Consider the following 26,938-nt stretch of genomic DNA (forward strand, 5'->3'; position numbering starts at 1 on the left):
AATATCTGAATTTGTGAATTTTCATTGTTATCTAAGAATCAAGTGTGTGTGTGTGTATGTGTGTGGCAGAGTTTGACCTGCGCTCCTTCCTGTGCTCGGAGAGCGAGCAGCTGATCTGGAAGAGCGAGGGCCTGCCGTCGGATGACCTGTCCATGGAGAACGCTCTGGTCATACTCCAGGTGGGTCCGTCTCTCCCTCCCCCCTGGTCACACGCGTGTCCCCTCTCCCTTCGCTTGGACCCACAGATCCCATTCACACAAACCGCATTCAGCCTTGCACGTGTTGAGGACCCCTATCATCAAGATGCCCAGCAAACCAAACTAGACTAACGATGAGCTGGTAAAAAGGGCGGCTGATCTTTTTGATCCATGAATAAAAATGTTTGATGATGACGATGATGATGAAGGATGAATTCCATTGCTGACACTACCATTGAGTGTGTGTGTGTGTTTTAATAGCAGGTTGTAACACGCTTTGCGTGACTGGAAAACACTTTACAAGGCTTGAAACAATACCTTACATAATCCATAAGAAAATGCCATGTGTTGGTCTGTTTCTACGCATGGCCCCATTGGCATCTAGGCATGGCTAGAACACAGCATGCTACTGCTAGGCTGCCATGTCGATTGTCGATTAACCTGCCTTTTCTGTTCTTGTAACCCGTCTATTTGTTATCATTGTTCATCCATCCTGTCTCTCCACTTTGTCTTTGTCTTATATGTTTGTCTTTTAACATGGCCACACATAAGATCAATGTGCTGAAACAGAGGGTAAGAAGTCATCGCCTCATCCATCCCGTCTAGCATAGATCCTCAGTCTGTGTCCTTGATGCTTTGTGTCTCTCTATTCTCTCTCACACACACACACACACACACACACACACACACACACACACACACACACACACACACACACACACACACACACACACACACACACACACACACACACACACACACACACACACACACACACCATTCAATCCATAGCTCTTTCTTTCCTTCAGAAGTTTCACATTCATTAAAATGGCATCCTTCCCTCTCTCCCTTTTCTCGACTCTAACTTTACTCCAAGTATTTTTGGAATTAAGTCCCTTTGACCAAACCCCACATCATCTATTGTGTTTACGCATTTAAAACTTTCCCAGCAGTTCAGTGGACTCTTTAAGTTGAGCAGCACATTGAGTCATCTTAGTGATTCATGTGGCGGCTCTTTGACCGGATGGCTTCCCCCCTAAGGACTCAGTGATGTTGAGAAATTAGAAACAGACAATGGTAGAGGATGCAGGGAAGAAAAGGCTATGGAACATTACAAAGATTTCAAGGTTGTTTAAAAAAAATTCATACAGAAAGAAAAAGAAAAATGCCTTTTTTGTCGGAGCAAAGAATGATTTATACCCACCGATCGCCACAGAGTCACTTTGAGCAGCAAAAATTATTAAATTAGAGTATTGTGCACTGCGCTTTGTGGTTACAGGGCTGTATATCTCTGGATTTTTCCCAGAGATAAAATCTCTGGGAAAAGTTCCAAGTCGTGTTTCAAGCCAGCAAAATGTTAATATATTATTATATATTAAATATTTTCTATTATTGTTATGGTTGTAATTGTTATTTGATTGTTTGAAAGTTGTAGTTATCAACTTTTTATGAATATTAAGTAAACCAAAACATGCACAACGCCAATCAAAGACTTACTTTGGTTGAATACAGAAAAAGGTCTCTGGGTTTGAGTTGTTCTTCCTGTTTTGCAGTTTAGTTTCGGTCTTAATTCTTATAGTTGACCACAGTGCCTATACATCCTGCTGTTACAGAACTGCCGGTAACCAACAACCATAAAATCAAACACGTACACACAGACACGCACACGAACACACACTGTTTTTGATTTGTTTTCTGACAAAGGCTGTAGCTCATTCACAGATCTTCGAATGAAAGCAGGTGTTTAAATGAACTGAACATCCTCTATGTTTGTCCCTCAGAGTGTTGCTTGTCCCTTTCTGATCGACCCATCGTCCCGGGCAACCGAGTGGCTGCGGACACACCTCAAAGAGCAAAAGCTAGAGATCATCAACCAACAGGTACGCACGCACGCAGGCCTCAAAGAGCACAAGCTTGAGATCATCAACCAACAGGTGCACAAACAAATCCCCCCCCAAACACCCACACACGTACACACACACAGGTGCGTACACACACAAACACCTCAAAGATCACAGGGGAGAAGATTCGTTAGAGAGTAGGGTCTTTCTGGTTGTACAGTAGATTGATTGTGTTTCATTTCAGTTGGGAGCCATAAAGTAACAGCTTCAGACGTTTCTGTGTTTAGTTCTTGATTTACCTTCAGTCCCAGTCCTCCATCATCCTTAACAAACACACGGACCAAGGACCTCGTTTAACTTAAGACCTCTCAAGCGTAGAAATTGAGAAGAAAATAATTCTCCACAAAATATAGTTGAATAACGTATGTATCAAGTTAATTCTATGGTAATCTATTAAAAATGGATGATGTCGCAAAAAATAATGGTTTATCTTCTCAATTATAATAACACTTATGACAAATTAACCATGAAATTAGAAACTTATTTGGAATTACGCAAGTAGACAAATATTAAATGTGACCTAATATTTTGTTTGCGATTTCTTTCCTTCTCTTAATTGGTGTGTGTGTGTGTGTGTGTGTGTGTGTGTGTGTGTGTGTGTGTGTGTGTGTGTCTGTGTCTGTGTCTGTGTGTGTGTGTGTGTGTGTGTGTGTGTGTGTGTGTGTGTGTGTTATCCTGCCACAGGACACAAACTTCATGACATCCCTCGAGCTGGCTGTGAGGTTTGGTAAAACTGTCATCATCCAGGAGATGGACGGGGTGGAACCTGTCCTCTACCCCCTGCTGAGGAGGGATCTCATAGCCCAGGGTAACGCACGCACACACGCAGACAGGCAGGCAGGCACGCACGCACCCGTTTTTGCCAAAACCTGGGACACTCATTGGAAAACCAACCAAAGAACATTTACATTGATAAAATAAAAACACAAAGATTATCATGGTCCTGGGGATGGGTCTTCAGCCGGGTACACTTCGGTTCATGCATTTGTGCCATTTGTTTGAGCCATATTGTAACATCTTTCAGGTGTAAAATGATAACAGAAGGGCGGCAGCAGCTCAGGAGGTAGTGCGGGTCTTCTTGTACCCGGAAGGTTGCTAGTACGATCCCCGGCTCCTCCTAGCTGAGTGTCCTCCTAGTCAAGCTGTCCCTAAGCAAGACGCCTAACCCCTACTGCTCCCGACGAGCTGGCTGTCGCCGGGTGTGGTTGACACTGCCTTCGGTGTGTGAATGGGTATATGCTAAGTCCCCTAATAAAAACACAGCGACGATTATATTGTATGCACTTTTCAGCACCAGACCACCGTTGCAAACACAGAGGAGGACATGTGTGATCGGACAAATTAGTTATACGAGCCTACTTAATATACCTCAGACAAGTTGCTACCTGGTGCTCTGGGCAAATGGGCCCACATGAAGAAGTCCAGATTCGGTCTGGTTTGTTGCCATTGTACTGTTAATAACGGCTTGTAGGAAATGCAAATGAATGAGAGGTGGAGGAGGAATATAACTGACAGATATGAGATGCCCCTGCTGTTGGACCACTAAGTGACGTTACTCTGGGAACAGGAAGTGCACATTGCCACACCGAGGCCTCTGTTTCCATGGCAACACACATTGCAGAGGCTGTGTGTGTGTGTGTGTGTGTGTGTGTGTGTGTGTGTGTGTGTGTGTGTGTGTGTGTGTGTGTGTGTGTGTGTGTGTGTGTGTGTGTGTGTGTGTGTGTGTGTGTGTGTGTGTGGGACCTGAGAGATTGGGTCGTAATAAGTTGTGCTAAATACAGTATACTAATTGCAGAATATTACACCATGTTATATTTAATTTTGTTTAGTTGTTTAGTTACTTTTTGTTGTCGCTAGTTGCAGGATTGCTGCATAGAAACAGCTTTATGTGACTTAACGTGCATCAATGCCTGCACACACATATCACACTCAAAGCGGTAGCTTAAATATCAATCATACTCTTTCATGGTCACCTGGTCATGCGCTGACAATTACACACTATGCATTACCCACGACTACTATAATCCAACGCCTCAGAGACTATTCCTATGGAGCAGTAATGCATTTTGATGGCTGATATGGATCACAGTGCAGGATTCACGTTCAGTGCCAAACGAATGGAAAGGATCTCCGTAGAGTGCTGATGGGCTATTTTTGTAGTTGGTATTCTTCCGCCCTGTTTTTGGCATGTCACTCGTTATGAGCTTGTATCCGTTTCCTGCTGCAACATCCATTGTATTTCGATTACTTCAGTCCTAATTGGTCCCTTCCAATCAACGTAGCCCTAGTAGTGATTATTTATCTAAAACGGTCTTGACGAGACGCCAGTGAAAATGAGTCATGTTGAGCGATCAGTCGAGAATACTCTCTTGTAGTTCTGTGGGAAGAGTTGACTGGAGTCAGAGATAAAACACACAGACACACGTGCATATTCACGCACGCACGCACGCACGCACGCACGCACGCACGCACGCACGCACGCACGCACGCACGCACGCACGCACGCACGCACGCACGCACACACGTATTCACACACCCTTCACCCTGTAACCCCTCGCCCAGGCCCGAGGTATGTGGTTCAGATCGGAGACAAGGTGATCGATTACAACGAGGACTTCCGGCTCTTCCTTGCCACACGGAATCCCACCCCCTTCATTCCCCCCGATGCCGTCTCTGTGGTTACCGAGGTCAACTTCACCACCACCAGGGCTGGCCTTCGGGGACAGGTAACACACACACACACACACACACACACACACACACACACACACACACACACACACACACACACACACACACACACACACACACACACACACACACACACACACACACACACAGAGAGAGAGAGACTTTTCTAACAACGTTTATTTTCCGCAATAAGTACGCTTTAAAACCTCCAGTTTGGACGACTAGTTGCATTTGTCACAGGAAGGTAGAAGTAATCAATGCACTCCGTAATCCATGAGCTATTTAATTGGAATAAATTTAAAATAAATGAAACATACATGAAATTTTCGTAATGCAATCTTGTGTTACTTATTTAGTAGCCTCATAATAATAGCAATCATAATAATAATACAAAATATAAATAATTTACACGCCAAGATGGCCATAAAGATTTATATTCACAGGCTAATTTAAATTCTAATTCAATGGCCAGCTAATGGAAACCATGACACATACACACACACGTGTCATATGGACTGGTGAAAACACATAGATGGATGAGGATTCCACCAATGTACACATATGGTAAGTGAGTTTAATCTGTACCGGTATTATATACAGACTATTTGTATACAGACTAACACTCACACAGGAGCTTCATTGGCCACTGGTTCTTTACCTGCTTAACTATTGTAGAGCTAGCGGGATGCATTGCTAAACAGAGATTATAATCAATTTTTTTGCATTTAGAAAAGTGAGATGTCTGTGGTTTATTTGCATTTTAGTTAGGGGCTATACTTCAGGGAACTGTACTTTGTAGTTTGCACACTGAGTAGAAATATTGGCAAAGCCACGTCTCTATCGAGAGGTTCAACATAGTCATAAAGGTATTTTAACAATGATTGTTTTGGCCACAGATGACAGCCCTAGGCTACCCACATAACATTATCTACGGCTGTTTGGATAGTCGACTCATCTAACGCTAGCTTAACATGTTTATGTGATGTTGCTTGTGGCAATTTCCTTAGAATGAGAGGTCACAACATTCAAACATTAAGTCCTCCGTGAAACGATGATAGATATTTACAGACGTGGCGGTGAGGAAAACACCATGCATGTTACATATTCTCTTTTCTTGGATCAATGTTGAGCAGATTTTTGTTGTTTTCTTTTGCTTCTCCGAAGCATTGGCGCAATGCCAGTCAATCGACGCTGTCCTCGAAGAAACAAAGATGAAGCGTCACTTAATGAAACCAAACACGACGTAATGTGTCTTGCCGTGCCGAGAATACGCCACGTAGCACGTGGCGTATTCCCGTGGCGCTTCATAGAAAAAACGCTTGGTTAAGGTCATTTGCCGTTTCCGGTTGGTGCATGGTTTATGATGCACCAAAAACTTGTGGGGAAACTATGTACAGGCTAAGAAGTTTGTGTGTGTGTGTGTGTGATTGTGTGTGTGTGTGTGTGTGTGTGTGTGTGTGTGTGCACACGCTAGTTGTTAGCCTTGACCATCCAGCAGGAGAAGCCAGAGTTGGAGACGGAGAAGACGCGTCTACTTAAGCAAGAGGAGGACAAAAAGATCCAGCTGGCTCTCTTGGAGGAGTCCTTGCTAGAGGTATATGCCTTGTGTTATTACGTTTTTTGGTTTTCAACTTTTTCAGAGGGAACTTTCAGAGGGAGAGGCTGGATAAAAGTGTTAATTTGTTAACACACGCATAGAATGTGTACTATAACGTAATACAGTCTCAGCTTCCAATATTAGCCTTTCAACTAATCAAAGTCTGCAGCCCCCATCATTAGAAATATCTGTTTCCTAAAACACTTGGCTTCCTGTACTTTGCTTACATACACACACGCACACACATGCACGCACGCGTGCGCGCAAATGAGCACACATACACACACACTAAAAAATTCACACACACAACAACAACAAGTATGAGCTTCCATGGTATTCAAAATCTAATAATTGTAGAATTATAGGAGCCATCCCGGCTTAACGTTTCCACGGTCCACGGCTTTCTCATCTATTCTAGTTGAATACATTTGAATGCAGTCTACCAATGTGTTTAAAAGTGCACATGGAACTGTGGAGCCAAAGCACTCTGTAGAATTAACAATTGCATTCCACTAGAATGCAGTCCGTGTTGTAATGGCCCCGCAGCTTACCTGCAACGTGACAATTATGCCGTCCTCTCCTCTTCCTCTCGGCTTATGTAAATGCGTTGGTCTGGCTCCTCCGTATGTCTGTGAATCAACGTCGTGGACTGTCTATCCACCTGTGTCTCTGGACCACATGGCAGGCTCCAGTGTTGATCTCTCCGTTTGTCTGTCCGTCTGCCTCCCTCCCTCAGACCTTGGCTACAGCCCAGGGGAACATTCTGGAGAACAGAGAGCTGATCGACAGCCTGAACCAGACCAAGGCCAGCAGTGCCTTGATCCAGGAGTCACTGCTGGAGTCTCACAGGCTGCAGGCTTCCCTGGACCAGGTGAAACATCACATAAGGACGTCCGCACATGCACACGCACGCACGCACCTACACACGTACACAGACATACGTACACACACAAACACTCCAACATCACAGACACATACACACACACACTCCAACATCACAGACACACGCACACACGCGCGCACACACACACACACACACACACACACACACACACACACACACACACACACACACACACACACACACACACACACACACACACACACACACACACACACACACACACACACACACACACACACACACACACACACACACACACACACACACACACACTCCGGAATTCACCTGGTGTAGTTCTGACACAATCATGCCCATGCCGTAGCCATCCTCTAAGGGGCAGTGTTTCTCTAGCACTGCCTATTGTCCTCTGCCCTCTGCTCAGTTCCTTTTTATAGCTCTCTCTCTGACTTTACTTTTACACTGTATTCTTCCAAATGACACCCCTCTATTCCCACACCTCATTCTCCCCAGATTACCACTCAACCTTTACATGCGCTGCTCTCACTTCTGTCTCGGTCCTTCCGCTGTACTTAAGCTCCTTCTTTTTTTTTTCTTGATCACTTTTCTTCCACATCCATCATTCCACTCTACGAATTTGGCTCAGAAATCTATCTTCGTCTCCTCTTTGCCGCCCACCCCCTCCAAGCCCAACACTCCCACACACACACACGCACACGCACACAACCACACAACGACAATTAAATGTACCTCTTGGATCTTCCTCACAGGAGCGGGATGCCTACCTGCCTCTTGCTGAGAGTGCCAGCAAGATGTATTTCGTCATCACAGACCTGTCGAAAATCAACAACATGTACCGCTTCAGCCTGGCCTCATTCCTGCGTCTCTTCCAGAAGGCCCTGCAGGACAAGAAGGTGTTTGGATGAAAGGCGTCCCTCAACTGGGCCACTGGGCCATCCCAGTGTTTGATTTTTTTTTTAAAATATTTTAATATTATACGCAAACACTCTGTCACTCACACACAGAAAACCTCCCAGTAATACACTTTTATCAGCGCGTAAAGTGTGCACGTTTTCAATTGGCCCTGAGAACGTCTCCACTTGAGACATAAAGCGTAACACGACCTGACGCTACGCCCACACACACACGACCCCCCGTTCCCCAGCATGGATCCCTGCTCACTTTGCCTCATTCCACATCATTGTCACACTGGTCCATATTTCACCACTATATGCTTTTGTAACTTTGCAGTTCCACTGACACTGACCAAGATAGTTCCACGGAACAAAACCCCTACTGTTCTCCTAAATCAAACAAATGAACATGTCAGCGGCAGTCCTGTCACGCCTGACACTGCCCATCTGTACAGATTATTTTAAAATGTAGATTACTTTAAACGCGTATTATTATTTGCTGAGGTTAAGCTCAGACCCGCTGCGCTTGGCCGTTTAGCTTGGTGTGTTGCTGATTTTATTTCGAGGGCCTGGCTGGCTGGCGAGGTTGGTCTGCTGGTAGATTTTTAATGAGTAATTTACATCGATGGGCTTTCATTGCTGGAGATGGGCGGCTGCATGAGCTCTCTGCTGTTACACCGCAGCCCTCCATCTCGGGGCCAAACATAGCGCACCACACTTGCCCCATGTTCATGCTTCCTTTGCAACGGAACGCGCACACAAACACACACATCCATGCAAGCCCGCGCAGGCAGTCAGGGATCCTCTCAACCACCATGCACATGTGTGATGTTTATTCACAGAGACCCAGTGGCTGACGTTAAGCCCATTTAGGAACCCACATCCCAATGAATGTGCATCAGCCTACAACTATTTTACGATTTACACACACACACACACACACACACACACACACACACACACACACACACACACACACACACACACACACACACACACACACACACACACACACACATACACACACACATACACACACTCTATTTGATAGCGAGTGTGAGCGCTCTAATTCCTCAGATCCTGTGTGAGTTGTTTCAGCCAAGGGTGCCATCCAAGAGTGTAGCCAGGCAGCAGCTGGTCAACGCTGTTAATCTTTGTTTGGTGGGGTGTATGCGTGTGCACACATTTTGCCCAAATGTAAAAACATACATGCACACGCATCTGTTTTCAGCCTGTGTGTGTGTGTGTGTGTGTCAGTACTGAGGGTTCATGCGATGGATGCTGCATGTTACTGTCATTGTGTCATGATGACTCATAAATTGGGCTTTATATACTTGAACATATTGTCGCTGTGCAGTTTCGAACAGCCAGGGGTCTTTGCCATGGTTTACAGATGGTCTTTGAGCTTTAGAAATAACGTTAGCCGTATGCCCCTAAACAGACATGCACTCTTTTATCTGTTGGGTATGACACACAGAAACACACACGCATACACACAAACAGTAAATAATACAAATCGCAACCGCACACAGATAGACACATGCACACATTCAAGAACACACACAGACACAATCCCAGGTCTATAATGCCATGACAGATACGCACGCACGCACGCACACACACATGCAAACAAATACATGTGCATGCATATAAAGAAAAACACATACAAATGCACCCACACACACCACAGTTGTTCAGGAGGACATCTAGAGTTGGGGAGCAGCTTGAAAACATTCCCTCAGGGCTCGAGGCAGCCTGAAGGCAACAGAGAGCCAGGCAGGGGAAACAGAAGGACCGCCACTGAACTGGGAATAGGGGCCGGGGGTGGTGTGTGTGGGTGTGTGTCAGTGTGGCAAAGTCCTTGTGGAATTTCTTTCTGTGGCCTTTTCCCCCCCCCCCCCAGTTTGTTTCAGATTTTTCTCTCGCCCTCTCACTCTCTCGCTCTCTGTCTCCTTTTGGTTCTGTCACTTTATTTTCTATGTTTAAAATTGTAGTATCCTTTCGTTCCACTTCATTCTTTTGGAACAATCTCTTTCCATCCCCTTTGTTTATCATGCTTTTCACCTCTTTTGTTTTTGAAGCTCTCTCTGTCTCTCTCTCTCTCTCTGTCTCTGTCTCTGTCTCTGTCTCTCTCTCTCTCTCTTACACACATATGAACAAGCACACACGCTCACTAACAGCAATTCGCTGTTGTTCTCTAAGAATTATTTTAAGATGTATGCGTGCGTGTGACGGTACCAATGACATGTACGGTACCATTTCACATGCTCATATGTATCGCATGTCCCCGCGTTGGCAGAGCTATCCCCTATTCACACCCTCAGGCTTCTCCTCTCTGTCTATGGAGATTAGAAGAACACTGTCTTTCAAAGTAATGGTGGACACATTCGGTCATGAAAGACAACATATTTAGAGAAGCAGGCTTCCCTGTGCTACCAGCTCACCATCCCATACTGGTCCTCAGTCATCTCCAAGTGAGCGGGGAGTTTTGATGCTCAGCTTTGCCCCTCAAGCACCTTGACAGGTCATCTTTGAAGACACCTCATCCCTTGCTCTGACACTGCCTCACCTGGTACTCTTGACACAAACCTTTCTTTTTTGTGTGTGTGTGTGTGTTAGGAAGCACAAAGCACTGATGCCAGGATCGCTGCCCTGGAAGCCAGCTTGAAGCGTATGGTGTACGAGTATGTCTGCCGCTCTCTATTTAAGGTAAGCACACACTCTGAAACACGCACACACACACAAACAAACGAGCACGCATCGATGCTCTTGTCCCTCAAAGTTGTATTGTAATCTGAAAAATGGTGAATCAAGTTTAATTATTAGATCTAATAGATATCTGGTCGATGGTAGCAGTAAGATACATGAACATGCTGGCACCTTTGCCGCACCTGAAGATAGGCTGGCTACTGACATTGATGTCCCTGGATTGTATGTTATTCATCACTCCCACACAATTAAAGGTAGTGTATCCCTGAAACAACGGTTTCAAAATAATCATATTCATCACATCATTCTGCATTATCTATATCTTTCACCCAGCCTCACCATAACAACAACCTTTTGCTTTTGGAAAAGGAAAGCTATCTGTTATTTTCTGACATTTTATAACGGATATGTATTCAAATGGAACATGCAGTAATGACTCCCAACCCTATTTTTACAGAAGTATGCAAACATGAAAACCCTTGCATTTGTCCCAGTGCACCACGTTGTAATGGAATGCCAAATATTGACTATCACAGCAAGACCTTGCATTGATGAGGCAGTAAATGAGATTTCTGTGTGTTTTGTCTGTATGCCTGGTGTGTTTGTGTGTGCTTGCATGCCATGCGCGCATCTCTGCGTGCATGTGAGAATGTGTGTTGGTGTGCAGGTTTTATAGGGTCATATGATAATGCCCAAGGAGGTTTAGACAAAGTAATGGTAGCTGCTACCACTGATAATGTGTGTCCTCTAGGCTTATTGAGCCAAGATTCAAAGAAACACACGTAAGCACACACACACACATTCAGCTGGTAGCTGGCCCTGGTATTTGCATGTTGGAAACATTGGACTACATTATCAGCCTTCCTGTCAACACCCCTGTTGAAGAGAGAGAGAGAGATAGCGCTTTGCAGGATGAGGGCTGTAGGACTTGCAGCAGCCGAGAGAGAGAGAGAGAGAGAGAGATGCCAATCTATACAATCATTGAGAGATGGGGAAGACAAATAAATAAAGTGGTGAGGGATGGACTGAGGACGAAACCGAATTAGACTTAATGAAGGGGGAGAAAGGCACTGTACAATGAGAAAGATAGCTGGTGAGAGAGGGTTACATAGGGTGTTTGACCAGCCATGTTTTTTGTTTGTTTGTTTGTGTATGTGTGTGTGTCTGTGTGAGAGAGAGGAAGTCTCTGTCACTATAGCGTGCGTTCACTGGTTCATGTCCCGGTGATGTGATTTGCCATGACATGTTCCAGGTGTTGCAGGCGGCTGTGGTCTCTGGGGCCGTCGAGCTGTCACTGTGACCACGTGTCCATGCCTGAACACCCGTACCCATACACAGGCATGCACGCTCTTACCTTGAGAAGCTGTAAGCGTGTGGCGTTAATAGTTTGTTCCTCTCCTTTCCTCTCTGTCCTGTCCATTGAACTACATTCCCTGTCATCTCAGCCATTTTGGTGTAAACTGCTGAGAGACCTAGGAAGTCTGTGGAGGGGAAACAGGGGAAACAGGGGGGGCCTTCTGCATGCCATCCAAAACGTCACCTAGCTCGGGGTGACATGCAGAAGGCACACAGAGGGAAACTCCTCTTCACTAGCTGCTAAAGGTCTTGATACAAAGACAGATGCATTGCGACAGGGCTATTGTGTTAATACCTCCAATGTGACAAAATAAAAGATGCTCTTTAAGGTACTCTAACCAGAAGCCCTTGTCCTGATGTAGCAACTTTGCTCTGCATCCTATCGTTGGGTCAATCTAATTATAGTGCAAAGGGAAGCAGTATGCTTGCGTCTTAATTCAAGAGAAAGTTGTCAGAGATGGCAGGTCAGAGCAGAGAGACAGTGTGTAAACATGATGCCGGCTTGATCCTCTTTCCTTTGGCATCCCTCCCTGTGTTTACTCTCTCCTCTCTCTTCTTCTCTCACACGTTCTCTCGGTTCACTCATGTTTCTTCCTTTCTGCCCTAATCTCTTATCGTCTTCCAAGTGCTGGCAAAGGAAGGGAAGCCGTTGCTTGACTTTCAGTTAGACTTGTGAATACTTAATCCCAAGGGGGACTTTATTGAAGCTGTCTGACTACCCCCCGCTCCTGGCAAAGTGCAGTTTATCGCGTCAGAGATACAGCAGCCACACACGCGCCTGCACACTAACATGCACGCGCGCACACTCACACACACACGCGCAGAGAATGAGAATCAGATAGTCAATGTGGCCCGCAGGTAGAATCGTCTCACAGCTGAGCAGTCAGCGCCGGCTGTTTTTTTTTTTGGTTGTTGCAGACATTGAACAGTGAAAGGAGAATGAAGGATGCAGGTTGAGTGCACAGGAGCTGAGAACGCTCTCGTCCACAGGCATTTATCCCAGCGTCTCGAGTTGTCAGCCAAGGAACGGTTGGCGTTGAGGGGGGAGAACGTGAGGGCGATGGGAGTGCAGAGGGATACCACTGCATCACAACCTCGAGTCAAGTTGCCTCAGTACAAGCTGCCTCTGAGCTTTTAGGATCTGTGTTTAAGGATTGTCCGGTATCTATATTTTCATAGCTATGAGTTCTCTCTGCAAGTGAGTCCAGCCTCAAGCCTGTTGAAAGCCTCGTCCAAACATCATACAATTACAGGACCAATCAGTACTCGGGGTAGAGAGTTTTAGTTCATGATGAAGCAAGGAACGCCATAGTCTGCATAAATTCTAAAATAATGGTGATGTTCCCTGAGGACAGTGTAGCAATCGACGGGGAAACCGTCGGTTTATCTGAAGTAGGCCGATTTGCTTCTTCTTTTACACCAAAGGCTTTTCTCAGTGGATACAATGTTTTTCGCCTTACTTGCGATCGGATTTGGCTGTAGTAAAGAAAGCGACATCTGGCTTTTGCCTTCTGACAAATAACTCTGCAGTTACGGGTATTTACCCGCTCCAGCTCCGATCAGCATTGATAGAAACAGGACGCTTGGCCCCTTTAGTGCGAGGTTGCGCTGGGTGCTGAAGTTCTGAGCGTTGATGTGTAGAAAGAAACAAACGACATGCAACAGTGGTTTTGTTCTCTGGACTGCGTTTGAAAGAAAGAAATGAATAAGTAACAGACATACAAAAGTTATCATTTTTTTTAAATATTTTCACTGGCCTCCGTGCTGCTTTCTATTGTTTACGAACCCTGTCTCAAGTGTGTTCATGACCGTGAACGTTACACAGCAGAGAAAAACCTGGACATGCTCATCTACTGGCAGCACTGGGAGAGGAGTCAATGGGTTTTCCCGCGTTTAAAGTACCTGCATATCCGTGCTGGTTTTGGTAGAATAAGGGGTATGATTGTCAGTTCAAAAGCAATCTTGAATATCTGGATGGTCTCACATGGCAGCAGGCTGACGGTAGGATGTAGATATTATAGATTTTATAGTCAATGTAATAGAAGAGCAGAACAGCTATTCCCCTGTTAGCAAGTCCTCATTGTCAACCACACTTTATGAAACAGCAGCAATAATGTATGAATAGAGAGGAAGGATAGAATAATACATGGCGAGAAGAGCAGTACAGATTCATGGCAGTCATGAAGAGACAAAAAAGTTCCCTCAGTTACTTGGTCTATAGGAATTCTGAGTGAAACTTCCATTTCAGATATCTTAGGAAAAAGTTTGGATTTCACTTGGGTAGTGAAACTTTGGGGTGGAAAAAAAAGTTACGATGACTTGGGACATTGATTTTCAATTTGTAAAATGACACACTTGAATTTTGTCATCACATCACTCGGGGTCACACTGTTTGCAGTCCCCTTGGTAACCGCACCCTCCATTCTGGTAAAATCCCTTCCCTTCCACGCACATACACATACACGCACGCACCCAGACACACATGCACCCCCCATCATTCAAGCAAGCCTCATCCCTCTCCTCTCTTCTTTCCCCTGAACTTTGACCCTAATTACAGACCTCAGTGCCATCTATCTTGTTCACTTGTCACTTTGGACTCTCTCTCTCTGTCTCTCTCTCTCTCTCTCGTTTATGGCTCAGAAAAAGAGTTTGAATATGTCACTTGGCTACAGGAACATTGAATGTACGAACAAATAAATCCAATGTCCTATAACTCGATTTATGGTCGGGGCGGTTACCAGCCCTGACTTATTCCTTATGAACCATTTTATTGATTCATTAGTGTGAATAACCCCCCAGCAGGCTTAAATGTTTTGGTCCTGACCCTGTTGTACCCTTTCATCACTTCAAGTAAGGGCTAGATATTTTTCTGCCGGTATGTGTTCAGTCATGTCAGACCAGGGGGTCGGCAATGACTGCTGTCTGTCAGAGTCCTCTATCACACATCAAGAGCACCTCAGGGCCATGCATTCCTGACGTTTAGCTGTGCGCGTGCGCGTGCGTGTGCGTGTGTGTGTGTGTGTGTGAGAGCGGCATGTCAGGACCCCCTGCAGAGTTCCGCATGTGTGGCTGTCAACTTTCTCCCAGTGTGATACATTGATACATAGGCCTACAGACAGACAGATGGGGGCGACCAGGACTTGCCTCAGCATGCAGTGTGACAAACAGTTCAACGACCCTCTTACATTGTCCGTATTTGTCCGTGTGGTTTGTGGTTTCCTTGTATTTTTCGGTGTATGCTTGTGCATTTTGCAGGTGTATTGAGCAGTGCATGAGATGGCTGCTGTGTTGATGCATTCAGGAAGATGAACGGATAAACAAGGCCGCTCAGGTGGCTCTAAAGCGGCCAGAATAAATTGATTTATTCAACGCTACCTGGCATCTATCTGCCATTCAGGGTTGATCCGTGGGTTTATGAATACGTGTTTGTGTGCGTGCGTGTGTGTGTGTGCGCGCATGTGTGTGTGTGTTTGTGTGTGTGTGTGTGTGTGTGTGCGTGCGTGCGTGCGTGTTTGAGGGTATGTGCATTTCTGCTCTGCTTCATTGTTGTTCCACTCTACGTGAATGGACCCAGGCACTGCAGTCATCGAGAGGAACGGTTACAGAATACTGTGCAAGAGTCCAGTTTGTCTCCTGTCTTCCACTTCCTCCCCGGTCATTTCAACAAAGCCCCCCCCCCCCTGTATTCTTCTTCTTCTCCCTTCTGAGTCATTAGTCTTGCTTTCTCTCGCTGGCTCTGTAGGTGGCAGAGAGATAAGCGAGTTGATTGGCTTCTTCTGCCTTATCTCCCCTGCCACCCCTCCCCCCAGTGAGATTGGATTGGTGTGCAGGGGGAGGGGGTTTGGCGCGGGGGGGGGGGGGTTTGAGGGTACAATTATAGGACTCTTTCTTATTGTAGCCCGCTACTGTTGGCTGCAGGAGGCCGGTGGGTTCCCATGCTGTTCCCCCGGTGCCGAGGGGTTCCAAGCATTCCATGATCTGTGCTTAATAATCTAGAGCTGGATCAGGTGCATCCGGAAGCTGTAGGAAACCGTTTAATGCCACACCTGGAAACATCACTGTCGGAAGAAGAGATGTAAAACCAGGCCGAGATATCGCTTTATTCCCTCACCCTCATTGGTTAATGTCTGCAACATTATATTCATACCAATTTGTATTTTCTCTTTTTCTCTGCCTCTCTTTCTCTCTGTGTATGTCTCTCTCTCTGTGTTTGTCTCTGCCTCTGTCTCTCTGTCTTTGTCTCTCTCTCTGTGTTTGTCTCTGTCTCTGTCTCTCTGTCTCTTTCAGTCTGACCAGTTGATGTTCGCCATGCATTTTGTCAAGGGCATGCACCCAGAGCTGTTCCAAGAGAATGTGAGTACCGTGGCACACTGACATTTTAACGACTGGGCAATAAAATTTGATCTCTTTTTTAACATTGAACTGTTCTCTTGCAGGAATGGGACGTCCTAACCGGATTCATAGTTGGAGAAGTGTTCAAGAGAGAGGTGTGTGTGTGTGTGTGTGTGTGTGTGTGTGTGTGTGTGTGTGTGTGTGTGTGTGTGTGTGTGTGTGTGTGTGTGTGTGTGTGTGTGTGTGTGTGTGTGTGTGTGTGTGTGTGTGTTTATTTTGCCATTTGTATGTTGTGGGACTTTTAGCACCACAACTATGATTGGTGGTTGAGACTCATTGACTTACTCTTCGTTCTGTATGCAGGAGTTTCCCTCGTGGATCGACCAGGAGAGACATGGAGCTCTGTCCATTTTCAAGGTACTTACTTGCTCGCTCACTCAATCACACAGAAATTAAACTTGTATGCATCGAATGGTCAAAATCACCTTTCATCCACCAGTCTCAACCAGTTCGTTCTCAGTCTGGGACCTAGTTTGAATAAAATAAAAGTGATAAGAAAAATAATCTAGTCTGCATTCTGAATACCCACAGAATCCTAACAGTTCATTGACCCATTTAATGTTCATGCTTTAGCTAATGAATGCAATGTTTATACATGAGGGTAGAAGCAACAGACACAATTAGAAAATATATTAGGTTTTCTTCTGACCCATAATGTTCTTTCATCCGGCCTGGAGGAAACATCTATCATGAATCGGCCATTTGCATTGTCATCATTAGGAATGGCCTTTTGTGCAAAATCAAAAAACGTTGACTGAAATCCAATGCGTTTCAGAATAAAATGAGTTGTAGATATTTATTATCATCTCATACGCAAAGGACAAACAATGGCATGTAGTGGCTATATTACCACGGGCCCCACTGGTAATGGAACTGATTTAATTGACGCTATTCAACATCAGCGGTCTGTTAGAAATGCTTGAAATGTTCCCCCATCAATGCCCTGTTTTCCCCATCTTTATTCCTTTGTAAATATGTTGTATTAATGAATAAACACACTATTTTTACCACTATAAGATATTTATCACTTCTGGATGTATATTACGATGTTAGAATAGTGTAGGGGATAGTTATAGCAAAATTGTGAACATCACACATTCGCCTACACTATCAAGTCAAAAAAAAAAGGCCCACGATGTGGTTCATTTCACGTTCTACGGTGGGGACCTTGTCAGTGTCCAACAGGTTGTGAAGTCACACCTTTTCAACCAATCACGTTCCTTACTTTCCCTCTTCTCCTCGGTCCGGTGCCTCACTCTCCCCCTCCCCCCTCCCAGGCTACCTTCTCATCCCTCTACCAGTCCCTGAGTCTGAGTGACGGAGAGTTCTGGCTCCCCTTCTCCCGCAGCTCCCACTGTGAACAGGAAGTCCCGCCCCCAGTCGCCAGGAAGATTACCCCCTTCCAGCAGGTCAGCTGTTAATCAGCCCCCCGGCAGGTGTTAGCCCTGCGGGGGTTTTAATTATTGATGTGAATGTTGACACCTAAATGGATGTACTCTGTGACACATTATTTGTTATGATAAACTCGGTTGTGTCCTTGGACTACCATTTCTCAGCACTGTATCATCAAGTTCATAGACGTTTCACATTCAGTTTGACTGATGACTGAGATGGTGGCTTCAGTCTGAATAATTATAATGCATCCTCTCCAGGTGTTGTTGGTCCAGGCCATCAGACCAGACAGACTGCAGAGTTCCATGGCTTCTTTCGCCTCACAAGCCCTGGGTAGGCATCCTCCCCTCTGCTCCTTAATACATCTGATCTATCGTCTCCCCCAAACAGCATTTATGTAGATATATGTGTTTATGAAGTCCCCACGTGCACAGACACACAGTGAAACGGCCAGGGTCAGTGTTTGAATGCAGTGAGCTGATTCCTGAACGGAGTCTCACTGCAAGGATTAATATACACTCCTTACACACACACACACACACACACACGCGCACGCACGCACGCACGCACGCACGCACGCACGCACGCGCGTGCGCGCGCACACACACACAGCTTGACAAACACTGTACGTGCTGGAGACGGTTGAGTGTGGTGATTTCTCTTCATCAGCCCGGTGGGTTAAAGGGGAGAGGGAAAGCGGGCGCCATGATCTGTTGATTAACCCCATGGTGTGGGAGCAGATTGACTCGCCGTCAATGTGCTTTAAACCTTTCTCTCTTTGTCTCTCCCTTTACCACTCCTAGTGATAAAAGTCACTCCCTCCTTGGGTTTACTTTGCTGTTTTGCGACACCCTTTCCTGGTAGCGTTTTTTCAACAGTTAAGGTTTAAAAGGTTTTAAAAAATCACTTAAGCGTGTACCATATAGGCTCTATAACGAGGTGACCCGGGTTTGATTCCTGCCCGTGCTCATTTGCTACATGTCCTCCCCTCTATCTCCCTAACCTTCATCTCTCTCAGTCTATAATAAGCATAAAATTGCAAAAAATAATATAGGTGTAGTTGAGAAACTTGAAACTAATTAAAATATATTCACATTACACCGAATATTAATTGTCTCTTATTTTACTCATTTTGGATGAACCTCTGCATTTATTTCATAAGGTAAACCACTGCTAGGGTGACCTTTCGCCCATGTTTTTAGCAGAGTGTAAGAACAAAACAAGGTATAGTATATACGCAAAAACTATCCTATTGTCGTTCCTAATATTCTTTCATAGAAGTCCTTCCATGCCTTGTATCTGCCTCAGGCTGTCTACTGTGAATACCACAGCCATACACACGCATACACATTCTGTATCACAAAGTTATCTTTGCATACACAGCCATCTTTTGTACATAAACACTGAGGCGTTGTTTCTGTCATTTTGTTTCCTTTTTTTACACATTTGACAGGCACACACAAAGACGCACACCACCACACACACGCACACGCACACACACACACACACACACACACACACACACACACACACACAATAACTGATTGTGGGTGTGTATGTGGGTCTAATGAGCCCATCCATTCAGACCAGATAATCCTTCTAATGGCATGTTGGCTTGTGACAAAACACTCTGAAAATCCACTAATTGGTGTCAGGTAAAACTAATAAGTTGCTATCTTGTGTGTGTGTGTGCGTGTGCTTGAGAGAGGTGTGAGTGTGTGTTGCATATTAGATAGCGTATTTAGTTTAATGCATCAAGTTGTTTTCCAAACAATTGAGCTTTCAGGTTAGGAAACATTTTAAGCAATGTTTAAAATGTGACATAACTATTACTAAATAATAAATAAAAATATTTAAATACTAAGACGCAGTGGTGTCTTGGCATTTAAGTTGTTAGTTCTTGAATAGAAAAATATGTTTTCTTTGATCAATTACGTTAATTGTGGAACAGCTTAATGAATTTGGCTTTGCTATTCCCTCTATGGTGCTTATATATTACATCCAAATGTGTCTTTCTCTGGCATGTTACACAAACACAGACTGTTTTACACCTACACGTTTGCAGCTATTCATAAATCCAGTCTCTAGTCCAGTCAAAATCAAAGTCTCTCTCTCTCTTTTTGCAGCCAGTGATCATAGTATTAATGTTAATTATGTTTTATTGTTAATATTATTTTTATATATGCACGTACATTGGATAATAGTGCCTGCTAAAATGGACAAATAACTAATTTATTCGTTTTCACAAAGTCACATATTCGTAAACTTCTGTTTTCCTCTGGCAAAGCTCTGATTTATTCCTCTCCTTCAGCCACAGAAGTATGTGTAAAGGTGGTGTGTGTGGTATGATAACATTTTTCTGATCATCCTCTTCTTGCCTCCCACATTTTTGCTGGCCAAATTAGGGGCGTATCCCACAGGAAAACAACTGTGGTTTATTATCTTTCTTTGCAGATAATGGTTTTCTTTGGCAATATTTGTCAATGTACTGTTCCAAAGTATCGGATGTGACCGATTATTCTACCTACTGTCTTAATCAGTATTTTCTGAGGAAAAGCAGGAAGCACAGCGGATGTTTATAGTTTGTCCTCCAGAGTTTGTCTGCTTGTCTGTGTCCTTCCTGTCTCCAGCACGTCCACTTTCTCCCTGTCTATGACTTTCTCTTCTCTCTACATCATCGGTCATGCTCGCCCATAACTTAAAAGTGGGTGTCTCATGGGGCCTACCATGCAGGGACTCTCTGAGGTCTCATGGCCTCAACCAAGGAGATTGTTTGGCTAAATGTGGGCATATGTGAAATTTCTACACCAATCAAACATAATGGCAGGCAAATGGGCATTGTGTGTACTTTGATTGAATGGCACAGGCCATAAATGCAGGAAAATACATTGCTGATGTAAATAGAACTACCTACTACCAACAACTTCACTTTGGTAGCCTAGTTCCCCATAAACCACATTCAAATGTGTGTGTGCGTATCGTTGGTGCCATTTACACATGGAAGTGTAAGTGGTGAAAGCTTTATGTTTTACTTTAAACTATAATTCAGAGGAATAGACTTCTTATTTACCCTACACACCACTGATCAACCGTTGTGTTGACACTGACAGCCAGGCTGACAAGTTGCTGAGAATTCTCCCAATTTGTACTTGCTTCCTATTCAAGAAATGTGGTTGGCTGTAAGAGAAAGGACTCAATTGTTTTTCATTTTTCGTGTGTGTGTGTGTGTGTGTGTGTGTGTGTGTGTGTGTGTGTGTGTGTGTGTGTGTGTGTGTGTGTGTGTGTGTGTGTGTGTGTGTGTGTGTGTGTGTGTGTGTGTGTGTGTGTGTGCCACAAGTAGTACACACTGACTACACACTGCAACGACAGCTATTCTCCATTTTTACAATGAACCAATGATGACTGTTTGACTGAGAACATTTGAATTAAAACATTTGACCGAGGTTCTGATTGGTAATTCTCTGTGCAGTGAGGTTGTTTAAATGCACGTTATAATTATCTAAAATATACTCTTTTATCATAAGATGTATAAACTATTAGTCTCTAACATGTGTGTCGCTTTTAATGTTGCCTCGCCGTGCTTTGTTATTGTTATAGCTCATTGTCAATGTTATAGCTCATACACAGGACTGCAACAAACATACTCACGCTCACACAAATCACACTCCAGCATGTGTGCTCTTCAAAGCACTGTGCTGTGTCTGTCAACCTTGGATGTCAGTGTTCCCACCGTATGAATATTCATGGCCGTATGAACAATAGCTGAAGGCCAGACGTTCCTCAGAAGTACTGAGAGTTGCTCTGCCACTCCCAGCCCTGTCTAACTCGAAGCCGACGCACATCAGGCGTCACATGAAAACACATCACTCCATACACTCAAGCATTCACACCCACGCACACACACAATATGTGCATATTGAATAACACATAAATGTGAGTTGTACAAAAAATGTGCAACTGAAATTCTGAATCTCTTAGAGTGCTGACTTGATCTTAACATCTTATTTGTAATTGCATTCCGTTCACTTATAACATTTACTGATCATTGTGCCTTCTTGAGTTCAGCAAGAAATTCAAAGATTATAGGAGTCTATCTCCCTCTACATTGGGATGAACTAGCATCACCCTAGGCAACAGAGCAGGAATGAAACACAATTATGTTTAATGCAAATTAGATATTGATTTTCTTGATTTGTAAGCAGATCAAATTATAACACTAGTGGTATTGGATAGTAGCAGTATAGTGTAGCGCGTGTTTGTTCATTTATTTTCATCAGATTCATCTGTACAGACAAGACACAAATTATAAACAATTTGTGCACACGGTTCTTGCTTCTGGAGAATGATGTCATGTTTTTTTTCTTCTGCCTTACCCCATGCCATCTTTTTTTTGTCTCATTAGTTTGATTAATGAAATCAACACTGAGAAGGATTTTTTTTAATTTTTTTAAATTATTATTATTATTGCTCTTTTGCTTTTGTTGTATTGCACAAGCTCTCTCGCTCTCCCCCTCTCCCTCTCGCCACTCCTCCCTCTCTTTTGCTACCGAAAGTCTTCAAAATATACCAACTGAAGCCATTTTTGTTAAAACATGAGCAGTGATATTAGGTCTGATTTATGGTCAATAGGGTAGATGACTAACAATAACAATATCATAGAGGAGTCCTTCACTGAAATCCGCTCACAGTAGAGTCAATCATTAGTAGTTTGATTGGCATGATGTCATGATAATTTAGTGGCCTGCTCCCATCCCAGTGTGTATGAAACATTTGCAAGGTATACAGAAAGACTTGTTTCAACCCAATGTTAAAGTGTATCAACATTAGCATTTACATTGCTGTTAAGTATACGTGTTTTATTTCAAGTGAAATGTTTTAAGTTCAATGTTCTGATTTTCTATTTATTTATTTAATTGACCCAAATTAGCAGTTTGAACTAATCACAAGACTTCCTTTCACGGAAACGATTCTGATAAATAATTGTCCTAATTAACTTCATAGAAGTTTGCAAATAGCATGCATCAAAAAGACGTGCAAAAGTAGTCAGACGGAACCGGGCTAATTTATCAACATAACGACAAACTGATACTGTTCGCTAGATTAGCATGTACATAACAAAGTCATCCGAGCTTGATATTCCTCTGAGACATCATTACATTGCTTAACAGGTGAGTATCTACAACATTCAGGCAAAGAGTTTGCTACAGTTACACCCAGCTCTAAGTTTCGTTGAAGGCATGAAATTAGGGAGAGCTGAGAACACTCTCCTTTCATTAACTAGTTTCATTGAAAATAACCGTAGCCACAGAGAAACGGCTCATATCACCAATTGTTACCTATTAGCAAAGATAAGGAGGCATTGTTTGATAAATAGTAGAATAAGTATTAGGAATATACATGGTAGTATATATGATAGTATAGTATTAGTATCGGTATGTTCCCAATAAAGGTAAGAGTTTATTTTTGGTTGTAACTTGTAAAGTGTGAGGGTTAGTGTTTGGGTTAGTTATTGATGTTGTTCAATCACAAGTTGTCAAATTTAGGTGACAATGTGAACTTGCTTTCATATTTCATGTTTGTGTAGTTAGTGTGACCGTGTGAACATTTTTCGGTTTTAAGTTAGAAACATAGTGCATGTTAGAAACATGCAAAAAAGCACACAATAGTTGAAGTAAATGTACCTATTTAATGCACACCAGTCTCCTCTCTAGCAGAGGGAGCCCCAAACACAGTTTAAAAGAGCCCTTTAATACCGTTTCACCTCCTCCCCAGAAGGCTATTGTCCTTGCATCAAAGGAGGGGAAGGTTTAACCAAAGGACAACTGCGTTCTCGTCAAGCTGATGTGTCACTGCCTCCTTGTGACCGGTTCACCCCAGGCAAAAGGTTAACAGGAAACGGGTGCTAGATAACACTAGTAAACACATGGGGTGGTTAGATAACACAACCTGAAGAAATCAGCTACAATAATTAACGGTGAAACAACATATGGATTTCCTATCTCATTGTGTGCTTCTTCTGGAAACAGCCTCCCACCCATGAATAAAGGTTGGGTGACTCACAAACAGTTTTCATAACAAGCAAACATTTAGTCAAGGTACGGTATCACTGTTTCTGCGGCCACACATTTTGGTCTGCGCGCAGACGGCTGCATAGGGGTCCGTGCGGACCCTTGTGACGTGGCCGGATGATGACACTTCCATTGTGTGGACCAAAGCGCCTCCACTTGGATGAACCCCGTGCCTAGCAGCATTCACCTAGGAATAAAGCCTTAAAATAACTGTAGCTCAGCAGCATTTACCTAATTACATTAACCAAGAATGGACCATGCTACACTTGTTTACCAACTGTGTTCACACACATCAAACATGCAATGCTTATGTTATGCATCCAAGTTGTACTTCGTTTGAAGTATTCTGGTGGTTGCACAACTCCCGGGGAACCTTGTATTGGCCTTGTAATTGAGCCGCTTTCGGAGCAATGATTTCTCATTACAGAATCTTTAGTCATTATCTGGGTTAATTCACCCTTCATGTGTGTCGGGATCTTTTAACACGTTCTTCGGCCCCCAATAATTCATCAATTAGCTCTGCCTGTGACCCCGGCGAGATGGCCCTATGATTATTGCAGAGAAGACGATGTGGCCTGTGCAGCTCGTGCATCTCAAAAGGCAATGTCTATTCTCCCAGTCGGTGGGATTCAATTGTTCTTGATGACAAAGCGCTGGTTGTTCCACCATAATGGTTCGCTCCACCACAGGGAAATGTTTCCAAGCCTTGTGCTGTATTGCGACAACATGTTCACCATCAGAAGATTGTTATTATCATCTGTTGACAATATTAGCATTAGCTAACTTAAAAAAACACAATTGACCACAAGAAACACGACAGTTTGGAATGTGTCGTATCAAAGAGGTAAATCTGGAGTTGATCCATCACATCTTCCATTAGGCCAGTAATCATCTCTGCCATTATTATTTTAAAAGGTCAGTACCCAATCAAAGTCAATTGGCCCTATCTTGCACCCAGCGCAATTGACTTTGTACACGATGCATGTATCGTTGCTAGTCTGCACCCAGCGCAAAGCAGATTTTCCCCCGCAGCAAACTCGCGCCACTAAACTTGCGCCCTGAGAGGCGTGTCGGTGAAAAGCAGGGGCGTGTTCCGGCGCAAATGATACATGGCGCTATCTTAAAGATCGATAAAGCAGTTGCGCAACTGACCGAGTGCACTAGCGGATAGCGCAGTTGGTGTTGCTATTTTGACGAACCATGGCAGGTCGGAACTGCAACATAAGCTTACACACCAGTAGGCTATACATAGCACAAACATGTCAACGATTTGCCTGATTGAAATATTATGATCATGATGTTGATTGTGTAAAAACAATTTTTCCATAGGGGCTGCATGAATGAACACTGTAGTAGGCTATGCCATGCGGTAAAATAATTATAATAACAATTATAAACTCGAGCAAAGTAGGCTATATCACAGCATTCCAAAATATCGTTTTAGGGTAAATTATAACGTTGGTTCAATTATTTGGGAAAGAACAGCTGATACAGCGGTAATAAGTTGTACTTTTAAATCAACGCATCTGCAAACACCGTACAGCAAACATATATTTTCTTGACACAGACATTGTGTACAAGCCCATAACTTTTTAGGATTGATGAGTATTTGATTGTGAGAAAACATAGTTTTACCGCGAGTGAGTGTTTAAAAGAATGAATGAATGCGGGTGATGCTTGGCGCACGTGTGTGTCTGTCTTAAACACACACAAACTTACCACGTAGCACATACAGTCCATGGCAATGTGTATTAACGGGAGGACACATGCATATTATGAACACAAGTTGATAACGATAATCTATACAATACGGGTAAGAAACGATGTTTGTTAATGTATTGCCGCATATCATTAAACAGACCCACAGTTGCGGCCTCAGGACCGCATAACATATATGTTCTCTTTGCCAAAATGTACATGACGATTCCGTTTTTATTAAGTTGTAGAAGGGGAGATGGCACTCTCATTGGTTTATTGCATGTTACGCCCAAAACAAATCTACGAGTAATTAAGCTACTTCAGACCAACCCATTTTAGGCTTGCGTCGGGCGCAAGAGTCATTTATCCGCCGCTATAATAGCAACACCGCTAGAGACCCGCCCACAAAGCTACTTCAGTTTTTCGCTTCTCACTTCCGTTTCAGATTGTTAAAATAGGGCCCAATGTCTTAACATGCAGACTTATTTAACGATAAGTGGATCCTATCCCATGGCTACCAAGAGCGGTTTATTTTTCAGATTTATTCCACTTATTTGAAAAGCATCTACATGCAAACGCACACAATGCGTACATGTTCCCCATGTGAGACTAAAACTCCCAACCCTCTGATTGTGAATACTGTACTCTTCTTACTGCACCAACGAGCCTCCGATTAGCTCTACCACAAGGACAGTGTCAAATCATACACCCCGGCCTGTCCACTACACTCTAAACCTGCATGATGGCTTGCTAGTTCATCACTATGTGGGAACCACAGCCATCGCTCAACAGATTGTCGATTGTTCGCTGTCCTGGCTCAACAATGGTGGAACGGGCATCCCACTGACATCAGGTGGGCTGAAACCCTACCCATCTTCCGCCGCGGGCTGGAAACCCATCTGCTCAGACTGCATCTGGGCCGCTGAAAAGGGACCACAACAATAATAATATTCTCGATCTCTCGTTTCTTTATTGTAGCACTTAAAGCGGTTTGCTAATTTGATACATTTTATGTCCTGAAATGATTCTCCCACTTTTGTTGAATGCACATTTGCAAGTCACTATGGGCAAATGCGTCAGCTAAATAATTGGAATGTAAAAAATGTAATACTTCCTCTGTGCGTAACTGTGCGTTCACGCCAAACGCCACATTTGTCGCCT

At 43.9% G+C, this 26,938-nt stretch overlaps 1 protein-coding gene across 3 annotated transcripts in view; it reads left to right on the plus strand.

The window, feature by feature from the left end:
* The window catches only part of LOC130406305 (cytoplasmic dynein 2 heavy chain 1), a 136,089-nt gene that overhangs the window by 65,907 nt on the left and 43,244 nt on the right, over positions 1 to 26,938 (plus strand). For 2 of the 3 annotated variants that reach the window (XM_056611802.1, XM_056611801.1), the window contains exons 68-81: positions 70 to 179; positions 750 to 770; positions 1,979 to 2,077; positions 2,783 to 2,906; positions 4,661 to 4,824; positions 6,264 to 6,383; positions 7,123 to 7,257; positions 8,019 to 8,162; positions 10,782 to 10,871; positions 16,515 to 16,580; positions 16,664 to 16,714; positions 16,923 to 16,976; positions 17,897 to 18,028; positions 18,272 to 18,344. In XM_056611802.1, the coding sequence (XP_056467777.1) occupies positions 70 to 179; positions 750 to 770; positions 1,979 to 2,077; positions 2,783 to 2,906; positions 4,661 to 4,824; positions 6,264 to 6,383; positions 7,123 to 7,257; positions 8,019 to 8,162; positions 10,782 to 10,871; positions 16,515 to 16,580; positions 16,664 to 16,714; positions 16,923 to 16,976; positions 17,897 to 18,028; positions 18,272 to 18,344 (1,383 nt within the window). The remainder of the gene's footprint in view (positions 1 to 69; positions 180 to 749; positions 771 to 1,978; positions 2,078 to 2,782; positions 2,907 to 4,660; positions 4,825 to 6,263; positions 6,384 to 7,122; positions 7,258 to 8,018; positions 8,163 to 10,781; positions 10,872 to 16,514; positions 16,581 to 16,663; positions 16,715 to 16,922; positions 16,977 to 17,896; positions 18,029 to 18,271; positions 18,345 to 26,938) is intronic. The other variant, XM_056611803.1, reaches the window with a different exon arrangement.

Source organism: Gadus chalcogrammus, chromosome 16 (assembly GCF_026213295.1).
Source record: "Gadus chalcogrammus isolate NIFS_2021 chromosome 16, NIFS_Gcha_1.0, whole genome shotgun sequence".
Taxonomy (NCBI): Eukaryota; Metazoa; Chordata; class Actinopteri; order Gadiformes; family Gadidae; genus Gadus; species Gadus chalcogrammus.